Genomic DNA, 17,934 nt, shown 5'->3' with positions numbered 1-17,934 from the left:
TGTACCATGAACTTTGTACCACACACATCAGTTAGATAGGCTCTCGAAAGTCACGTAAGGGGAATAACGAAATGGAATATGAAAAAAAAAACGAAGAAATAAAAGAGGATAGGATTCCACTTGTACTGGATCTTAATTTCACATTGTCTAGTCGGATCTTTCCACACCCCTCGAGACTATATATAGTCTTGGGTTTTTAGAAGCAACTAACTTCATATTGTAATTCTTTTTTTCACTATTAATGTTTAGAATGTTAGGAGGAACCCGCCATGCCATATAATCAAAAAAAGAACGACGAGATCCATATAATAAAGGCCCACTTCTTATCTTAGCCTAATTTCTTACTCAACCTGTATTTTTTCTTTTCCCTTATTCTTTTCCTTTTTTTATACAAACTTTAAGAAAAAGGGTAGGATTTTCTCTCTCTAGAAATTCGGACGAAAGCATGTGTGTATGCTGATTCATATCGAATTTGTATGAGTATCTATTATTAACCTGTGGTTAATAATGGATGCTCAATGGCAGGAACTTAACAGTAGATACTCAATGTCAGGAACCAGATTTGAACTGGTGACACGAGGATTTTCAGTCCTCTGCTCTACCAACTGAGCTATCCCAACCCTTCTTGAGGCACCATCCCCATCTTACTAGAGGATTTTCAGTCCTCTGCTTTATTTTGTGAATATTTTCTCTCTCCTAAGTGCTAGCGATTTGCTTAAGTTTTTAGGGGTTTTAGCTTTTTTCCTAGATTTCTCCCGTGTTTGATCATCTTTGGATGATCAGCAATGGGAGAACAACATGTTTCAGTTTCTAATAACAAGGATGTTACGTCTCCATCCATATCTTTTGGTGCGAACAAACTTGTTGGGGTTTCTAGTTCTTTTGCGGATATTCTTAAGGGTAAGAAAACCCTAAACCCTACGGTTATTGATCTCTCCTCCCTTCCAAATCCAACTCTGAAAGAGGGAGAACCAGCTTTGGAAATCCCTTTGGATTTCTTCAAGGAAGGTTGTAAACCCTTTCAACATAGCTTCATAGCTCGTCTGGATTTCACGGGAATGAAGTTTCCCGAGGTGAAACATTCTCTTGTTGAACAATGGAAACTTGGACAGGATGTTAAGTTTCTACCTATGCGCAAAGGGTTCTTCATTATTATGTTATCAACGGCAGCAGACAAGGAGAGGATTCGTAACGGTCCTAAAGCCATTGTCAAAAATCAAGTTCTTCAACTACAAGATTGGTATCCTAGTTTTAATCCAAATAAACAGCATACTTCTCATGCAGCTGTATGGGTAATGTTTCCTGAATTACTAATGGAGTTATGGACTGAAAAATCGTTATTATCAATTGGTAAGAGCTTTGGCACTCCAATTGTAGTTGATGATAAAACCCTAAGGTTGGAATATGGTTATTTTGCTTCAGTTCTTATTGATATTGATTTTTCAAAGCACATCCCTGAAAGAATATTGCTAAAAGCCAATGGAATAGAATTTTGGCTATATATGGATATACATAAGCAACCCAAGTTTTGTACAAAGTGCTCCATTATTGGACACTGTGATGAAGATTGTAGAAAGAATTCAAGTCGTAAAGCAAAAAATAATCAACTTCAGTTGGCTGAAGTTGAGAAAGTTCCTATAATAAGGAATGATAATCCTCCTGGCATGGAATGGAAAGTTGCGGCAGATAAAAACAAGGGGAAACAAACTCCAGTTATCCCAGTTTTAGCTGAACGTTCTACTGATGTTGTTGGGGCTTCTCAAGCCTCTCACGCTACTTCTGTTGATAAACAGTTTTCTTTAGATAACCAGAACAAAGATAGTAATGCAGCTGCTACAAATATACGTGATAATGCTGCTAATACCCATGCAGCGCATGCAGGTTCAGTTAACAGTTTGCTGGTGACTGATTTTGCAGGCGATGATCCTATTCCAAATATTTCTAATGCTTCAAAAAGTGCTGAACAATTGAAGAAAGATCTTGCAAACTTTGAAGTTCAGTTTCGTGAATCTCAAATGAATTTGATTAAATGTAAAAACGCTATTGATGTACAAGAGGATCTTGATGCTTGTAGAATTTCTAAAACTGTAAACAAGGATGGTACAGTAGTTTTGCAACATGTGGAAACTCAAGCCATGACAAATTCCGTGACCAAGCAAAAGTATAAAACTGGTAAGGAAGCTCAGTCCGCAGCTATTTCTGATTCCGTGTCAGTGTTGTATCACCAAGGGTCCGTATCTCAAAAGAATTCTGAGAATAAAACTCAGTCAAGGTCCGTGAATATACAAGCTACAAACGACTGGCAGCAAGTTGGAACTAAGAATAAGGGCTCTCCTTTTAAATTTACTATAATTGTGAACGATGTATTTTGTTCTGAGTTGGTTGTAAATCGTAATACTTTTGATGTTCTTACCAGCGGGTTAGGCCTTGATACCGAGACTATTAAGGGGGATAGTGAGAATGAGGAGGAAAAAGAAATAGAAGAAAATATTGAGGATTCGGATGGTAGAATTGGTTCTAAGGACTGGGGCGAAGTTGATGCGGACATTATAGCTAGAAAGGAAGCAAAGAAAGTGGCTAGGAAGGCTAGATCCAAGGATTCTAGTTCGCTTATTGCTTGCGAGTCCAGTTTTGAGAAGTCGGGTCCAAATCAAACAGATGGGCTTGGTGTTTCGCAGCCAGGGATTGGGCCGGTTTTAAAGAAACAATCAGCTGATTTCCGTGCTCGTTTGGACGCTTTGAAATCTCCACGTGAGGTTTCTCTTTTATCTCTAGAGATGGAAATTTCTGGAAGTTACTTTGATTTGGAAAATATTTTAACCAAAGAGGAGCTTGAAGAGGCATGTACAATTGAGAATGAGGAAGCTCGTGCTAAGTTCATTAGCAGTACAGCCTACAGACAAGATTTTTACAAGGAAAAAAAAGGATTTATTGGATAGAATGAAAGTTAAAAATAAGGATCAATCTTCTAGTAAGAAACAATCTCCTATTAAGCTTGTTCCTGGCAGTAACTATGCTTCGGATGAAGAGGATTATGAAGATGATGTTTATGAAGATGAACACAACGGGCATTACGGTGATCCTGACTTGACACAAATAATTGCTGAGCTTATACCAAAGAACAGGAATTTTAGAGTGGGAACTAAGGGGCGCAGACGGTTTTAATGTTTCTAGTTTTCCTCTTTTAGTTATTTATTTGTGTTTAAAAGCTTATTTTATGAGCTTTTAGTGCTATTTTATTGCTATTTTTTTTGCCCCTTTGGTTTATGGGGGTGGGGAGGCCTCGAGCCTCCCTTTTTGTAATTCTTGTAATTACGTTTTTTTGCTTCAATAAACCATTTTTACCTAGCAAAAAAAAAACCATCCTACTAGAGGACTTGGGTATATGTCAATTCAAGAGAATAAAAAAACATTACAAAATCTTACCCAGTCCCTGAAATTTCCGGAATCTTCAAAAAAGAAAACTTTTAGAGTTGAAAATAATGATGTGAACTGTGAATGATTCAAACAGGGATTCCTTGATCATAGAGTTTCCGTTGTACATATATACCACAAGACTTGTGATACGAGAGAGGCTTTTCTGCTCCGATCCTTTTGTGAAATAATATAGTGAATGAGAAATATAGCTAATTTTCGGGCGCTGCGGAAAAGAAAAAAGAGTAGAAGTATAAATAAACAGTTAGGGAGTAAAACGGGCCTTTTTGTGGGGATAGAGGGACTTGAACCCTCACGATTTATAAAGTCGGCGGATTTTCCTCTTACTATAAATTTCATTGTTGTCTGTATTGATATTGACATGTAGAACAGGACTCTATCTTTATTCTCGTCTGATTAATCAGTTCATCAAAAGATATATTAGACTATGGAGTGAATGGTTTGATTACTGAATATTCGATTATTCCTTCAACTTGGAATAGATTCACAAAAATTATTCCTTTTTTTTATGTAAAAAATTTTTTAGGGCGACATTAATAGAATCTTTGATATTTCAGTACGTATACGTACGTATCGTAGGTTTATCCCTCATTCTTTATGGAGTTTAAATTCAAATTGAATAGAAGGAGTCATCTACCAACGCAGTCAACTCCATTCATTAGAACAACTTCCATTGAGTCTATGCACCTATCCTTTTTTTATTCTCGCTTTCAGAAATCCCTTAGTTTTTTTCTGAAAACAGGATTTGGCTCAGGATTGCCCATTTTTAATTCCATGGTTTCTATGAATTTGAAAGTTATCACTTAGTAGGTTTCCATACCAAGTCTCAATTCAATCAAGTCCGTAGCGTCTACCGATTTCGCCATATCCCCTTTTTAGTTTGAGCCGAAGATCTCGCTGGGATGCCATCCCTTATTTCTTTCGTTTATGCTGGAACCGTTAACCGTTGAATTCATTACATACAGCTTATCTATCTAAAAAGTTTATCTCTTTACTCCTCTTTGATTTCTTTTATTTCTTTCTTATTTACCCCTTTTTCTATATTGAAGGACCTACATTTGGTTTAATCAGAAATGATTCTATCATTGATGTATCCGCAATTCAATATGGATGGATATATACCACATATATATTCCTCTCTTCCTCGCACTTTTCCTACCCGATTTTAAATACTTGAACGTTCGATTCTTTTTTTAGAATGCCATATTTTTTCTTAATTTCTAATAATTTAGAATTAAGATATTGATAATCATATTCATATAAATTATAAATATAAAAGAGAATCATGGAAAAGAAAAATGTAGAATTTCTTCCCACTGAAAATTTTGATATCATATATCACTCTATTTATCGTTATATTAATTCGTATGTTATATTATATTTTTATAGAATAACATTCTATTCAGTATTCATTTTTTCTCTATTCATATTCATTATCTATTTTGAATAGCTAAGAGCTAAGTAGTGTGCCCGCTTAGCTCAGAGGTTAGAGCATCGCATTTGTAATGCGATGGTCATCGGTTTGATTCCGATAGCCGGCTTTTCTCTCTTATATTTTATACTTTATTACATGATTAATAATGTCTCCTTGAACTCAAGGAATTATGAAAAGACTTCTTTCCTTTTCTCAAAAATAGCGGATCTATTATGTCGTAAGAACTTCCAACTATGAATAAAAAACAAATTCAAGCAGTTGGTTAGATCTCTACAGAACAAATTAAGACAAAGTCTCCTTACCTTGCTATATATACAAAAGAGTCTGAATATTGATACAATTCATCTCATTCTTCTTTGTAGTACAGTACTTAACTTCAATATATATTTTTTTTCGTTTATCGTTTAGTTCAGTCTTAATTTAGGTTTATTCTGTAAATAAAAAAAGGAGTTTTTATGTCTCGTTACCGAGGGCCTCGTTTCAAAAAAATACTCCGTTTGGGGGCTTTACCGGGACTAACTAGTAAAAGGCCTAAAGCCGGAAATGATCTTAGAAATCAATCGCGCTCTGGGAAAAAGTCTCAATATCGTATTCGTCTAGAAGAAAAACAAAAATTGCGGTTTCATTATGGTCTGACATAGCGACAATTACTTAAATATGTTCGTATCGCCGGAAAAGCCAAAGGGTCAACTGGTCAAGTACTACAATTACTTGAAATGCGTTTGGAGAACATACTTTTTCGATTGGGTATGGCTTCGACCATTCCTGGATCTCGGCAATTAGTTAACCATAGACATATTTTAGTTAATGGCCATATAGTAGATATACCAAGTTATCGCTGCAAACCCCGAGATATTATTACGACGAGGGATGAACAAAAATCCAAAGCTCTGATTCAAAATTATCTTGATTCATCCTCCCATGAAGAATTGCCAAAACATTTGACTCTTCATTCATCCCAATATAAAGGGTTAGTCAATCAAATAATAGATAGTAAGTGGGTCGGCTTGAAAATAAACGAATTGCTGGTCGTAGAATATTATTCCCTTCAGACTTGAACCTAACTCAAATAGCAAGGCAAGGATTCGGAGAATTTTGCCCCCTTTTCGTCGAAGTAAATTGACCGAAGCTAAGGGGTGTGATCCGGATATTTTTCCCATTTCATGTATCATAAATGGATCCGCGGGGATATTTTTATGTCTTGGCTACCCTTTATCAATATTTTTCGTACCACCCCAATTAGGAATAAAGAATTCATTTCAAAGAAAGGTCTACCTCTTAGAATAATCCTATTCCTTGTTTGTTTGTTATTTGATCCATTGTGGTCAATAACACTCTTGAATTAGGCAAAGGTAAGGAAAGAGAGGGATTCGAACCCTCGGTAAACAAAAGCCTACATAGAAGTTCCAATGCTACTCCTTCAACCACTCGGCCATCTCTCCTACAAAATTTTATGATTATGACCCAGAAATCGGGTGAATAGCGAGCCATTCATATTTATTTTTGCAGTATAGGTACGACCAACCGATTATAACAATTCGAAATATGAAAACGAATGGGGTGGTATTTTGATCATAGAACGATTATTTTATTCTTTTTCCTTGTTTGAATCATAATCCAATAAAAAACATCTCGAGTTATCATAATCTGTAGGAAATATTAATTTCATGTTTAGAACGAGTCTTTTTTTATGTTATTTCTTCCTGTACAATTCCTTTGTTTGTGGGATTCTTTTCCCATGCGAGGTAATGAGAAGAATTATAGAATGGATTGCGAACTATGCCTAGATCACGGATAAATGGAAATTTTATTGATAAGACCTCTTCAATTGTGGCCAATATCTTATTACGCATAATTCCGACAACTTCCGTTGAAAAATAGGCATTTACCTATTATAGAGATGGTGTGATTTGATTTTATTTAGTGTTCTCTGTCTTACGAGTAAAGGCACGCAGGGTTGGATTCGGCATAAAACAAAACGCGTTTATTGAAATAAACCTTAAAAAAATCTACGCATCTTGAAGGTGAAGTTTGGAAATAGAACAATTCCTTCTATTGTGTATCCCTGATTGATGCAGCCTCAGATGCTTCAATTTTCTAATCTAGTATTGAATGAAAGGTTACACCTATAGGTTCTTTCTGTATTAGAGGTCAATCCTACTCCATCAGTACCAACCAATATGAGGCATAGGGGAAGAAGCACTACACCTAGGAATCAACAAAAAAAACTTTGTTATAAATTATCCCTTTCCTTATCGGGATCGGAACTAACAAGAATGGTTGGGACAACAAACATCCATCTCGTTTGTACTTTGGATACCTATATAACCATCAAAGACTGTTGAAGTGACTAATTCCTAGAAATAGGGGGGCGTTGAGGACAAATAAATTGTTGGAGTAACCTTTTCTATCTAGCAACAACACGATTAGTGTTAAGAAAAGACCTTTTGCAGGAAGGCTGACTAGAGATTTCTTGTAAAAACACTAGTCCATGTCAGTTCATAATGAGAATATTTCGATATTCTTTTGGTTCCATGGATTATTATCATTCATTATGCACAGAAGGGAGGAGCCGTATGAGATGAAAATCTCACATACGGTTCTGAAACGGGGATTCTTTGAATAGAATGAACGACCGCAACGGATGTCAGCTCAATCCGAAGGAAATTATGCGGAAGCTTTACAGAATTATTATGAAGCTATGAGACTAGAAATTGATCCCTATGATCGAAGTTATATAATGTATAACATAGGCCTTATCCACACAAGTAACAGAGAACATACAAAAGCTTTGGAATATTATTTCCGGGCACTAGAACGAAATCCATTCTTACCACAAGCTTTTAATAATATGGACGTGATCTGTCATTACATGCGACTATCTCCGCTAAAGAAAGAGGGAAAGAAAGATAAAATACGCTAGTAAATACTAGAGGATAGGCTTTGTACATATGTATCGTATAAAGCAACGATTTTTATTAGTTGTAGCAAAGAAAGAGACTTCATAAAAGCAAAAAATGAAGAAATGGATGTGCCTATAATACTATATTCTATGGATAGATAAAAGATCTAATTGATAGAGGAAGCGCCGTAAAGATCAATTAGTGAAATTTTTGGCCGATACAATAAGAAAAACTGCTTACTTATGTCATGATATGAGATATAAGTTAGGAATCAACTTATGTAATAGACTTGATCCACTAAGGTATTGAGCAGCGGTGTAGCATCAGATACCAAAGATAGTAAGTCCTTTCTTTCTTAGAGAGGAAAGTCTTTTACAAAGATTCTATATGAAAATGAAACTGAGATAGTTACCTTTCAGAAAAAGATAGGATAGTGGGTTTCGTTTTTCTGAAGGTAGGAGAAAAGATAAAATTTATTTTGAATAAAAATGCAAGTTTAAAACTTATGTAAATGTAATTAACCCCTTCCGGTTAACCTGAGAAACAAAAATGGGATAGATTTATGAAAAATCTTATTTAGTTAGATAGGGTCGATTAAGATGGGACACCAAAATAATTGATTGTTTAGTCGTATGAGGTAGGAAACTCTCAAGTACGGTTCTAAGGGAAGGAATCGACCCACCTATTCCGACCGAGGAGAACATGCTATTTGGCAGGGAGATTCTGAAATTGCGGAAGCTTGGTCCGATCAAGCGGCTGAGTGTTGGAAACAAGCTATAGCGCTTACTCCATGTAATTATATTGAAGCGCATAATTGGTTGAAGATCACGCGGCGGTTTGAATCCCTTTTTGCTATCCAAACTAAAAAAATCCTTTGAATATGGATACTGGGGTCTTATTCATGACTGCCCCAATGAAGTGATTTGGAATCGAGCAATAGTCGTAGTTCCATGTAAGATACGAAGCAACTCCATCTAAGCATCTGTAATTTGCATATGAAAAAAAAAAAGTTTTTGTGTCAAGACGAAGCCAGGAAAGGATTTTCAAATATTATAAAGGTACGTTGAGCACCTCATGGCTATGTCATAATAGATCCGAACACTTGCCCCGGATCGACTTCCAGATCATAATTGCTCTAGTAAATAACTAAACAAAATAAATAGCTGGGAGATAGGAAGGAAATGAACTAATTATAAATAGATTTCAGAAGTTCACTAATTACTTGACTTTTGGCAGGTCTCTGTGTATGTGTTGTCCGGAAAGAGGAGGACTCAATGATTATTCATTCGCCGGAACCAGAAGTTAAAATTTTGGTGGATCGGGATCCCGTAAGAACTTCTTTCGAGGAATGGGCCAGACCAGGTCATTTCTCAAGAACAATAGCTAAAGTCCATGATACTACCACTTGGATCTGGAACCTACATGCCGATGCTTACGATTTCGATAGCCATACCAGTGATTTGGAGGAGATCTCCCGAAAAATATTTAGTGCCCATTTCGGTCAACTCTCCATCATATTTTTTTGGCTGAGTGGCATGTATTTCCACGGTGCCCGTTTTTCCAATTATGAAGCATGGCTAAGCGATCCTACTCACATTAGACCCAGCGCTCAGGTGGTTTGGCCAATCGTGGGCCAAGAAATATTGAATGGTGATGTGGGTGGTGGTTTCTGAGGAATACAAATAACCTCTGGGTTTTTCAGATTTGGAGAGCGTCTGGAATAACTAGTGAATTACAACTCTATTGTATTGCAATTGGTGCATTGGTCTTTCCGGCATTAATTTTTTTTGCTGGTTGGTTCCATTATCACAAAGCTGCTCCAAAGTTGGCTTGGTTCCAAGATGTAGAATCCATGTTGAATCACCATTTATCGGGGTTACTAGGACTTGGATCTCTTTCTTGGGAGGGACACCAAATACATGTCTCTTTACCAATTAACCAATTTCTAGATGCTGGAGTAGATCCCACTTCCTCATGAATTTATCTTGAACCGGATCTTTTGGCTCAACTTTATCCAAGTTTTGCCGAGGGAGCAACCCCGTTTTTCACCTTGAATTGGTTAAAATATACCGAATTTCTTAATTTTCGCAGAGGATTAGATCCAGTAACATGGGGTCTATGGCTGACCGATATTTCACACCATCATTTAGCTATTGAAATTCTTTTCCTGATAGCCGGTCACATGTATAAGACTAACTGGGGATTGGTCATGGCCTGAAAGATATTTTAGAGGCTCATAAAGGTCCATTTACAGGCCAGGGCCATAAAGGCTCTATGAAATCCTAACAACGTCATGGCATGCTCAATTATCTCTAAATTTAGCTATGTTAGGCTCTTTAACCATTGTTGTATCTCACCATATGTATGCCATGCCTCATTATCCATAACTCGCTACTGACTATGGTACAGTACTTTCGTTGTTCACACATCACATGTGGATCGGTGGATTTCTCATAGTTGGTGCTGCTGCACATGCAACCATTTTTATGGTAAGAGATTATGATCCAACTACTTGATACAACGATCTATTAGATCGTGTCCTTAGGCACCGCGATGCAATCATATCACATCTCAACTGGGCATGTATATTTCTAGGCTTTCACAGTTTTGGTTTGTATATTCATAATGATACCATGAGCGCTTTAGGGCGTCCACAAGATATGTTTTCAGATACCGCAATTCAATTACAACCCGTCTTTGCTCAATGGGTATAAAACACTCACGCTTTAGCACCTGGTGCAAAAGCTCCTGGTGCAACAACAAACACCAGCTTGACTTGGGGGGTAGTGGTTTAATAGCAGTAGGCGGTAAAGTAGCTTTGTTCCCTATTCCATTCGGAACCGCGGATTTTTTGGTACATCACATTCATGCATTTACGATCCATGTAACGGTATTAATACTACTGAAAGGTGTTCTATTTGCTCGTAGTTCCCGTTTGATACCTGATAAAGCAAATCTGGGTTTTCGTTTCCCTTGTGACGGACCTGGAAGAGGGGGTACATGTCAAGTATCCGCCTGGGATCATGTCTTCTTAGGTATATTCTGGATGTACAATGCAATTTCGGTAGTAATATTCCATTTCAGTTGGAAAATGCAGTCAGGTTTAAATGACTACAATTTTTTCAGTAAGTTCAATGGCTGGATTCTACTGATTTAGGAAAGGCTATTTCATAGAAGGTTGATCATGGATATTCGATAACCATTATTTCCGATAACCATCTTGGAAGTAATTTAGTCTCAGAAATCAATTTCGGACTTATAACGAAGTGTGTAGACTTTTTTGAGTTAACGTATATAAAATTCAACATTTTTATGAACTCTTTCTTTTTCTGTGATGATTTTGTCTTTCTATTTGATTCAAGATAGAGGAAATTTTTTAGGATTTGGATTAGTTCTTCTTGGTCTTTCATCCTTCTTCTATTGTGAAATTTTCCTAATTTCGTATTTTCTTGAATCAACTTACATAGAAATGCAATTTTTACTATAGGTATTGCCTTCGAACATATTATTTGTGATTACAATACATTTTTCAAACTTTTTATGTTAAAGATGAGTTTATCTAGTTTACAATTTAGTCTCAGAAATCATTTTTCGACTTATAACGAAGTGTGTAGACTTTTTTGAGTTAACGTATATAAACTTCAACATTTTTATGAACTCTTTCTTTTTGTGTTGGCTTTGCCTTTTTATTTGATTCAAGATAGATGAAATTTGTTAGGATTTTTATTAGTTTTGCTTGCTCTTTCGTCCTTCTTCTATTGTGAAATTTGACTTCCTTCATATATTTTTGAATCAACATACAGAGAAATGCAATTTTTACTAGAGGTATTGCTTTAGAATATATTAATTGTGATTACAATACATTAAATCAACTTCCGACATATATCGAAGTGTGTAGACTTTTTTGGGTTAACGTATAAAAAATCAACATTTTTATGAACTCTTTATTTTTGTGTTGGCTTTGTCTTTAAATTTGATTCAAATAGATGAAATTTGTTAGAATTTGGATTAGTTCTGGCTGGTCTTTCATCCTTCTTCTATTGCGAAATTTGACTTCCTTCATATTTTCTTGAATCAACGTACATAGAAATGCAATTTTTACTAGACGTAATGCCTTAGAACATATTATTTGTGATTACAATAAATGTTTCAAACTTTTTCTGTTAAAGATGAGTTTATCTAGTTTACAATTTAGTTTCAGAAATCAATTTCAGACTTATAACGAAGTCTGTAGACTTTTTTGAGTTAACGTATATAAAATTCAACATTTTCATGAACTCTTTCTTTTTGTGTTGGCTTTGTCTTTCTATTTGATTCAAGATAGATGAAATTTTTTAGGATTTGGATTAGTTCTTCTTGGTCTTTCATCCTTATTCTATTGTGAAATTTGCCTTCCTTCATATTTTCTTGAATCAACGTACATAGAAATGCAATTTTTACTAGACGTAATGCTTTGGAACATACTATTTGTAATTACAATACATTTTTCAAACTTTTTCTGTTAAAGATGAGTTTATCTAGTTTACGATTTAGTCTCAGAAATCAATTTCTTCAAGGATTTGGATGCCGGACCTCAAAGGAAACTTCACTGTTAGCTCAGCTAGAGAGTTAATTCGTCAGAAATATAGCATGTTTGCAGGCGCGAATCTTTTATGGAGGAAGGAAGTTCACCCTACCTTAGCTTCCCAGAACTGGAAATTTCTTCGTGGTGCTTGCGCTACTTACGACATTATCCAAAACAGGTTTAAGATTCAACTTGCCAACCGTTGCAGCCTGTGTGGTGTGGCAGATGAAACGCTTGAGCATGTTCTATTCCATTGCACCTTTGCTGGCCGGGCGTGGAATTGGATTGATGATATCTTTGATTTAATTCCTAATGCTAACCTTGTAGTGTCTTGCAAAGCAGCTAAAGAGAGGAGCACAATGATACGTGACATGTGGCTTATTGCTAATCTCGTCATAAGATCAGAACTGTGGGTTGTGCGTAATAAGGCTGTGTTTCAACGTCAACAACCAAACTGGAGTATTTTCTTCAAGCGTGTGTTGAAATTGATCCAAGAGTTTGTTGTTCGGCTCAAAGGCTTCATGCGAAACAATGCTGAAGATGTAATTATTCTTGATTATTTCCGTATTAATCATAGAAGGGTGAAATTTCTTCAACCAACTGAATGTTTTTGGGAACCTCGGGAGGGAGAATGAGATTCAACTTTGTTGTGATGGGGCGTCAAGAAGGAATCCTGGTGTTGCGGGAGCTGGTGTGGTGGCAAGAAATGCGCGTTGTTTAGTTCTTGGTGCTATGTCTATAGGCCTGGGAGTTACAACTAATTATTTGGCAGAATTTTATGGTATTTTGGTGGGTATGGAATGGGTTGTAAGATGGAGAGTTAGGTGAATTTGCATTCGGTCTGATTCTTATAGTGTTATTGAAGCTTTTAAGAGAACCAATATTCCTTGGTTTGCTAATCAAATGTAGGTAGCAGTTTGTAGAAGCTATGATACAATAAGGTTTATTCATACCTATAGGGAGGCGAACTTCTCTGCGGATTCTATGGCTAAACGGGGATGTCTTCTCAATGAGGAGGAAGGTTTACATTATGATGGAAGACCTGATTTTTTGATTTCAGTTGAATATCCAAATGTTGCTTATTATAGATTCAAGTAGTTTACAAGTTTTTGGGGTTGCTGTGACCTCTTTTCTTGTGAACTCTTCTTTGTAAATTTGTTATCTATTAATACAAATTTTTGACTTATCAAAATCAAAACTCAGAAATAAATTTCTGACTTATAACGAAGTGTGTAGACTTTTTTGAGTTAACGTATATAGAATTCAACATTTTTATGAACTCTTTCTTTTTGTGTTGGCTTTGTCTTTCTATTTGATTCAAGATAGATGAAATTTGTTAGGATTTGGACTAGTTCTGCTTGGTCTTTCGTCCTTCTTCTATTGTGAAATTTGACTTCCTTCGTATATTCTTGAATCAACGTACATAGAAATGCAATTTTTACTAGAGGTATTTCCTTATAACATATTAATTGTAATTATAATACATTTTTCAAACTTTTTGTGTTAAAGATGAGTTTATCTAGTTTACAATTTAGTCTCAGAAATCAATTTCCGACTTATAACGAAGTGTGTAGACTTTTTTGAGTTAACGTATATATAATTCAACATTTTTATGAACTATTTCTTTTTGTGTTGGATTTGTCTTTCTATTTGATTCAAGATAGATGAAACTTGTTAAGATATGGATTAGTTCTTCTTGGTCTTTCATCCTTCTTCTATTGTGAAATTTTCCTTCCTTCATATTTTATTGAATCAACGTACACAGAAAGGCAATTTTTACTAGACGTATTATCCTTAGAACATATTATTTGTGATTACAATACATTTTTTAAACTTTTTCTGTTAAAGATGAGTTTATCTAGTTTACAATTTAGTCTCTGAAACCAATTTCCGATTTATAACGAAGTGTGTAGACTTTTTTGAGTTAACGTATATAAGATTCAACATTTTTATGAACTCTTTCTTTTTGTGTTGGCTTTCTCTTTCTATTTGATTCAAGATAGATGAAATTTGTTAGGATTTGGATTAGTTCTGCTTGGTCTTTCATCCTTCTTCTATTGTGAAATTTGACTTCCTTCATACTTTCTTGAATCAACGTACATAGAAATGCAATTTTTACTAGATGTATTGCCTTAGAACATATTAATTGTAATTACAATACATTTTTCAAACTTGTTTTGTTAAAGATGAGTTTATCTAGTTTACCATTTAGTCTAAGAAATCAATTGCCGACTTATAACGAAGTGTGTAGACTTTTTTGAGTTAACGTATATAACATGGGTTATTTAACGTTTGGTACTCAGTAAACGTCTAACACCTAGCTTTAGTACCCAACATTTGAAATATTAAGGGTTGGTACCTAAAACAAACAGTTGACCGTTAAAATTTTCGTTTGACCAATTTCAATTTATTTTTTAAATTATTTATTAAATTGTAACTTACAAATTTATACCCATTGAAAACCCTACTTTTTCTACCTCGTCTCTTTCAATGAGCACCTCTGTCTCTGTGTGGGCGACTTTCTGCCGGTGAAGAAACCATGAGAGATGTATGCTATTACCAATTATCTATTCTTAATCTTCATTCAATAGAGTTTGCCATTGATGCAATGAATAAAATGCGACATAAACAAGCTTCAAATGGTGACAGTGAAAATCCATACCCAAATTCACATTAGTCTTACTTAATTTGAAAACCCCATTCATGAATTACGAATCCAATCCAATTAACAAAAAAAGTTAAACCTTTCATCAAATCTCTACTCAAATATAAATGAAAACCAACACCAAAAAAGCTTTCACATTGAAATCAAAATTGAGTACTAAAAATCTAATTACCTCCAAGAGCAACATAACAAGAGTGAGTTTGATTTATCTAAAATGAAAATGAAACATCCTCTCCGTCACAAACAGTTCACTAAACATATCAAATATCAACATCTTCTGCAACAATTATTCTTTCTTATCAACTACATCAACCAATTTTAACAATAACAATTCCTAAAAAAAAAAAATCATTCAAAGAACACCAATCCGAAAATGCCTAAACTAGTTTCATTCAACACCCAATGTCTCTGATATTACATCATGTTCTTCATTTAATCAAGATTAGTATCAGTACAAGAAACCCATCACTCATTAAGATGAAAATCCTCTAAGGCACTTGAGAACAGGCGGCAAGGACTTCAACTCCCTAGTCGATAAAATCGATTGAATCCATAGATGGTGGTTCATGAAAAAGTAGAAACCAGGTTCCAATTGGTATCTGCGACACTATAACGGCGGTTGTTGCAGACCGAGTAAGAGGGGGAAGAAGATATATTTCTGTTGTCGGGGTAATTTCATAAAATGGAATAATATTTTAATACAAATCATGAAAAACAAATTAAAGCATGGTCAAACGTTGACATTAACGGTCAACGGCAGGTGTAGGTACCAACCCTTAATATTTCAAATATCAGGTACCAAGGCTAGGTGTTGGATTATTATTTTTTTGTTAAGTCCAAAAATTATATTGATGAATAGCAAATATGTACAGAGACCTTACAAGAAAAGAGGTCAAAAGACCCCAAAAACTTACAAACTACTTAAATCTGAAATAGGAAACATATGGATATTCTAGGGAATTAAGAAAATAAGGTCTCTCATCATAGTTCAAACCTTCTCTATTCCTAATAAGACACCCTCTTTTTTCCATAAAATCAGCTGCAAAATTTGCTTCACGGTAGGTATGCACAAACCGAATTGAATCATAACTCTCTTGAATCCTTTTCCATCTCTGTATAGCAAACCAGGGTACATTTGAAGTCGTGAAAGCCATAACCGCACTGACTGAATCAGAACGGACCAAAACTCTTCGGACATTCCACTTCAAAGCCCATTCTAAACCAACAATTATGCCATAAAGTTCCGCCAAGTAGTTATTCGTTCTTCCCAGGCCAATACTCATTGCCCCAATAAAATTACAATCATGATCTCGCACTACTACACCTGCACCCGCAACTCCAGGGTTCCCCTTTGCATCCCCATCACAACACAATAAGATTTCATCCCTATCCGGAGGCGACCAAAAACATTCAATTGGCTATGTTTGTTTCACCTGCCTGTGTCTTACACGGAAAAAATTGAGCACTTCCAAATCTGCTGTAGAGTTGTGCATAAAGCTCTTCAAACGGACTGAGTAATCGTGTACCAAGTGAAAAACACACTGCTTGAAAAAATGGAGGTTAACTGAATTTTTATGAAAATAGGAAAAATTCCTTGACTGCCAAAGTTCAGAACGGATCACTAAATTTTCTAACAGCCACAGTTCTTTGATAATCTTACTTCTACCTTTAGATGACTTGTAGGAAGTAACAATATCAAAATGAGGCCTAAGGTTAAAAATACCTGAAATCCATTCCCAGATTCTTGTCGCAGAAGAAAAGGTCCATAAAATATGCTCCAGTGATTCCTCATCAGATTTGCACAAGTAGCGCCTGTTTGCTAACTCAAATTTACACCTGCTCTTGAGTTTTTCTTGAGTTGCACAAGCTGCTCTAGCAATTTTCCAGTTCTGGGCAGCTAGTTTGGGGTGAATAGCTTTCCTTCACAGAAGCCCATATACCTCTAAAATTGCGAACTTTTTCCTTATGAGTTGTTTCGCTGAAGAAACTGGGAAAATACCATCCAGTTCTGGCATCCAAACCCTGCAATCTGTTCCACCTTGTAGAACTGGCAAGTTATGAATGTCAACTCCATCTCGGACCAAATTTTGTGCGTGAATACCCTGCAGCTTCCAATTGTTATTAACAAGAACATCACAAACCATGACAGTACCATCAAGATCATTTTCACCAAGCATGTCAGCAATGCTTGCATTACCATACCAAACATCGAAGTACAGTGAAGTAGTTCTCCCATCACCAAGCAGGACCTTGGTATTTTTGTCCACAATAGTATGCACAAGCCTGACGCCAGAAAGAATTGAAGAGTTTACGCCATACTGTTTAATTATGCCGGCACGAGTAGTATACTTAGCCCATAAAAAACGAGCCCACTTTTTTTTTGTAGAAGAACGTATATTCCACCAGAATTTCATTAGAAGCGCTCTATTTGTAACAGCCATTCTAGTAATTCCCAAACCACCTTCCTTCACAGGGAAACAGATTTTGTCGTAGCCCACAACAAATTTTCTTGCAGTATCAGCATCTCCGGACCAAAGGAAATTGCGTATAGCCCTTTCCACCTACTGAATGAACTTCTGAGGCCACTTATAAACATCCATGTTGTGAATGGCATAACTACAAATCACGGAATTAATAAGAACAACCCGATCTTGAAAAGAGAGCATTTTTCCTTTCTAAAAAGAGAGTTGCTTTTTAATCTTATCAACTACATTGCTAATGTGACCATATTTTACAGCTCCAGGCATAATTTGAACTCCCAAATACCTGTCTGGGAAGGTAGAGACTTCCATACCAAGCAAATCAGTGATAGTTCTACAACGACTTGAGGTTCCACCACCATAATAAACCTTACTCTTTTGACGACAAACCGTTTGGCCCGAGGCCGTTTGATATTTCCCAAGCAACTCAAGGAGATTATGCAAACTCCTCA

General features: G+C 35.8%; 1 protein-coding gene, 2 non-coding genes and 1 pseudogene across 3 annotated transcripts; 3 read left to right on the top strand and 1 right to left on the bottom strand.

The window, feature by feature from the left end:
* Positions 1-547: 547 nt before the first annotated feature.
* Positions 548-620, bottom strand: TRNAF-GAA. Its single transcript has one exon. It is a non-coding gene; the product is annotated as a tRNA-Phe (tRNA).
* A 2,320-nt stretch (positions 621-2,940) lies between these two features.
* Positions 2,941-7,222, top strand: LOC113316087 (annotated as a pseudogene).
* Positions 4,904-4,976, top strand: TRNAT-UGU. Its single transcript has one exon. It is a non-coding gene; the product is annotated as a tRNA-Thr (tRNA).
* Positions 7,223-12,336: 5,114 nt separating the features above from the next.
* On the top strand, positions 12,337-12,972 carry LOC113316086. The gene has a single exon (XM_026564317.1). It carries the CDS (start codon positions 12,337-12,339, stop codon positions 12,970-12,972), a length of 636 nt encoding a protein of 211 aa, XP_026420102.1.
* The last annotated feature ends 4,962 nt before the right edge of the window (positions 12,973-17,934 follow it).

The sequence above is a fragment of the Papaver somniferum genome, chromosome 10 (genome assembly GCF_003573695.1).
Source record: "Papaver somniferum cultivar HN1 chromosome 10, ASM357369v1, whole genome shotgun sequence".
Taxonomy (NCBI): domain Eukaryota; kingdom Viridiplantae; phylum Streptophyta; class Magnoliopsida; order Ranunculales; family Papaveraceae; genus Papaver; species Papaver somniferum.
The sequence above is the reverse complement of the archived record's forward strand: the minus strand, read 5'-3'. Positions and strand labels throughout refer to the sequence as shown.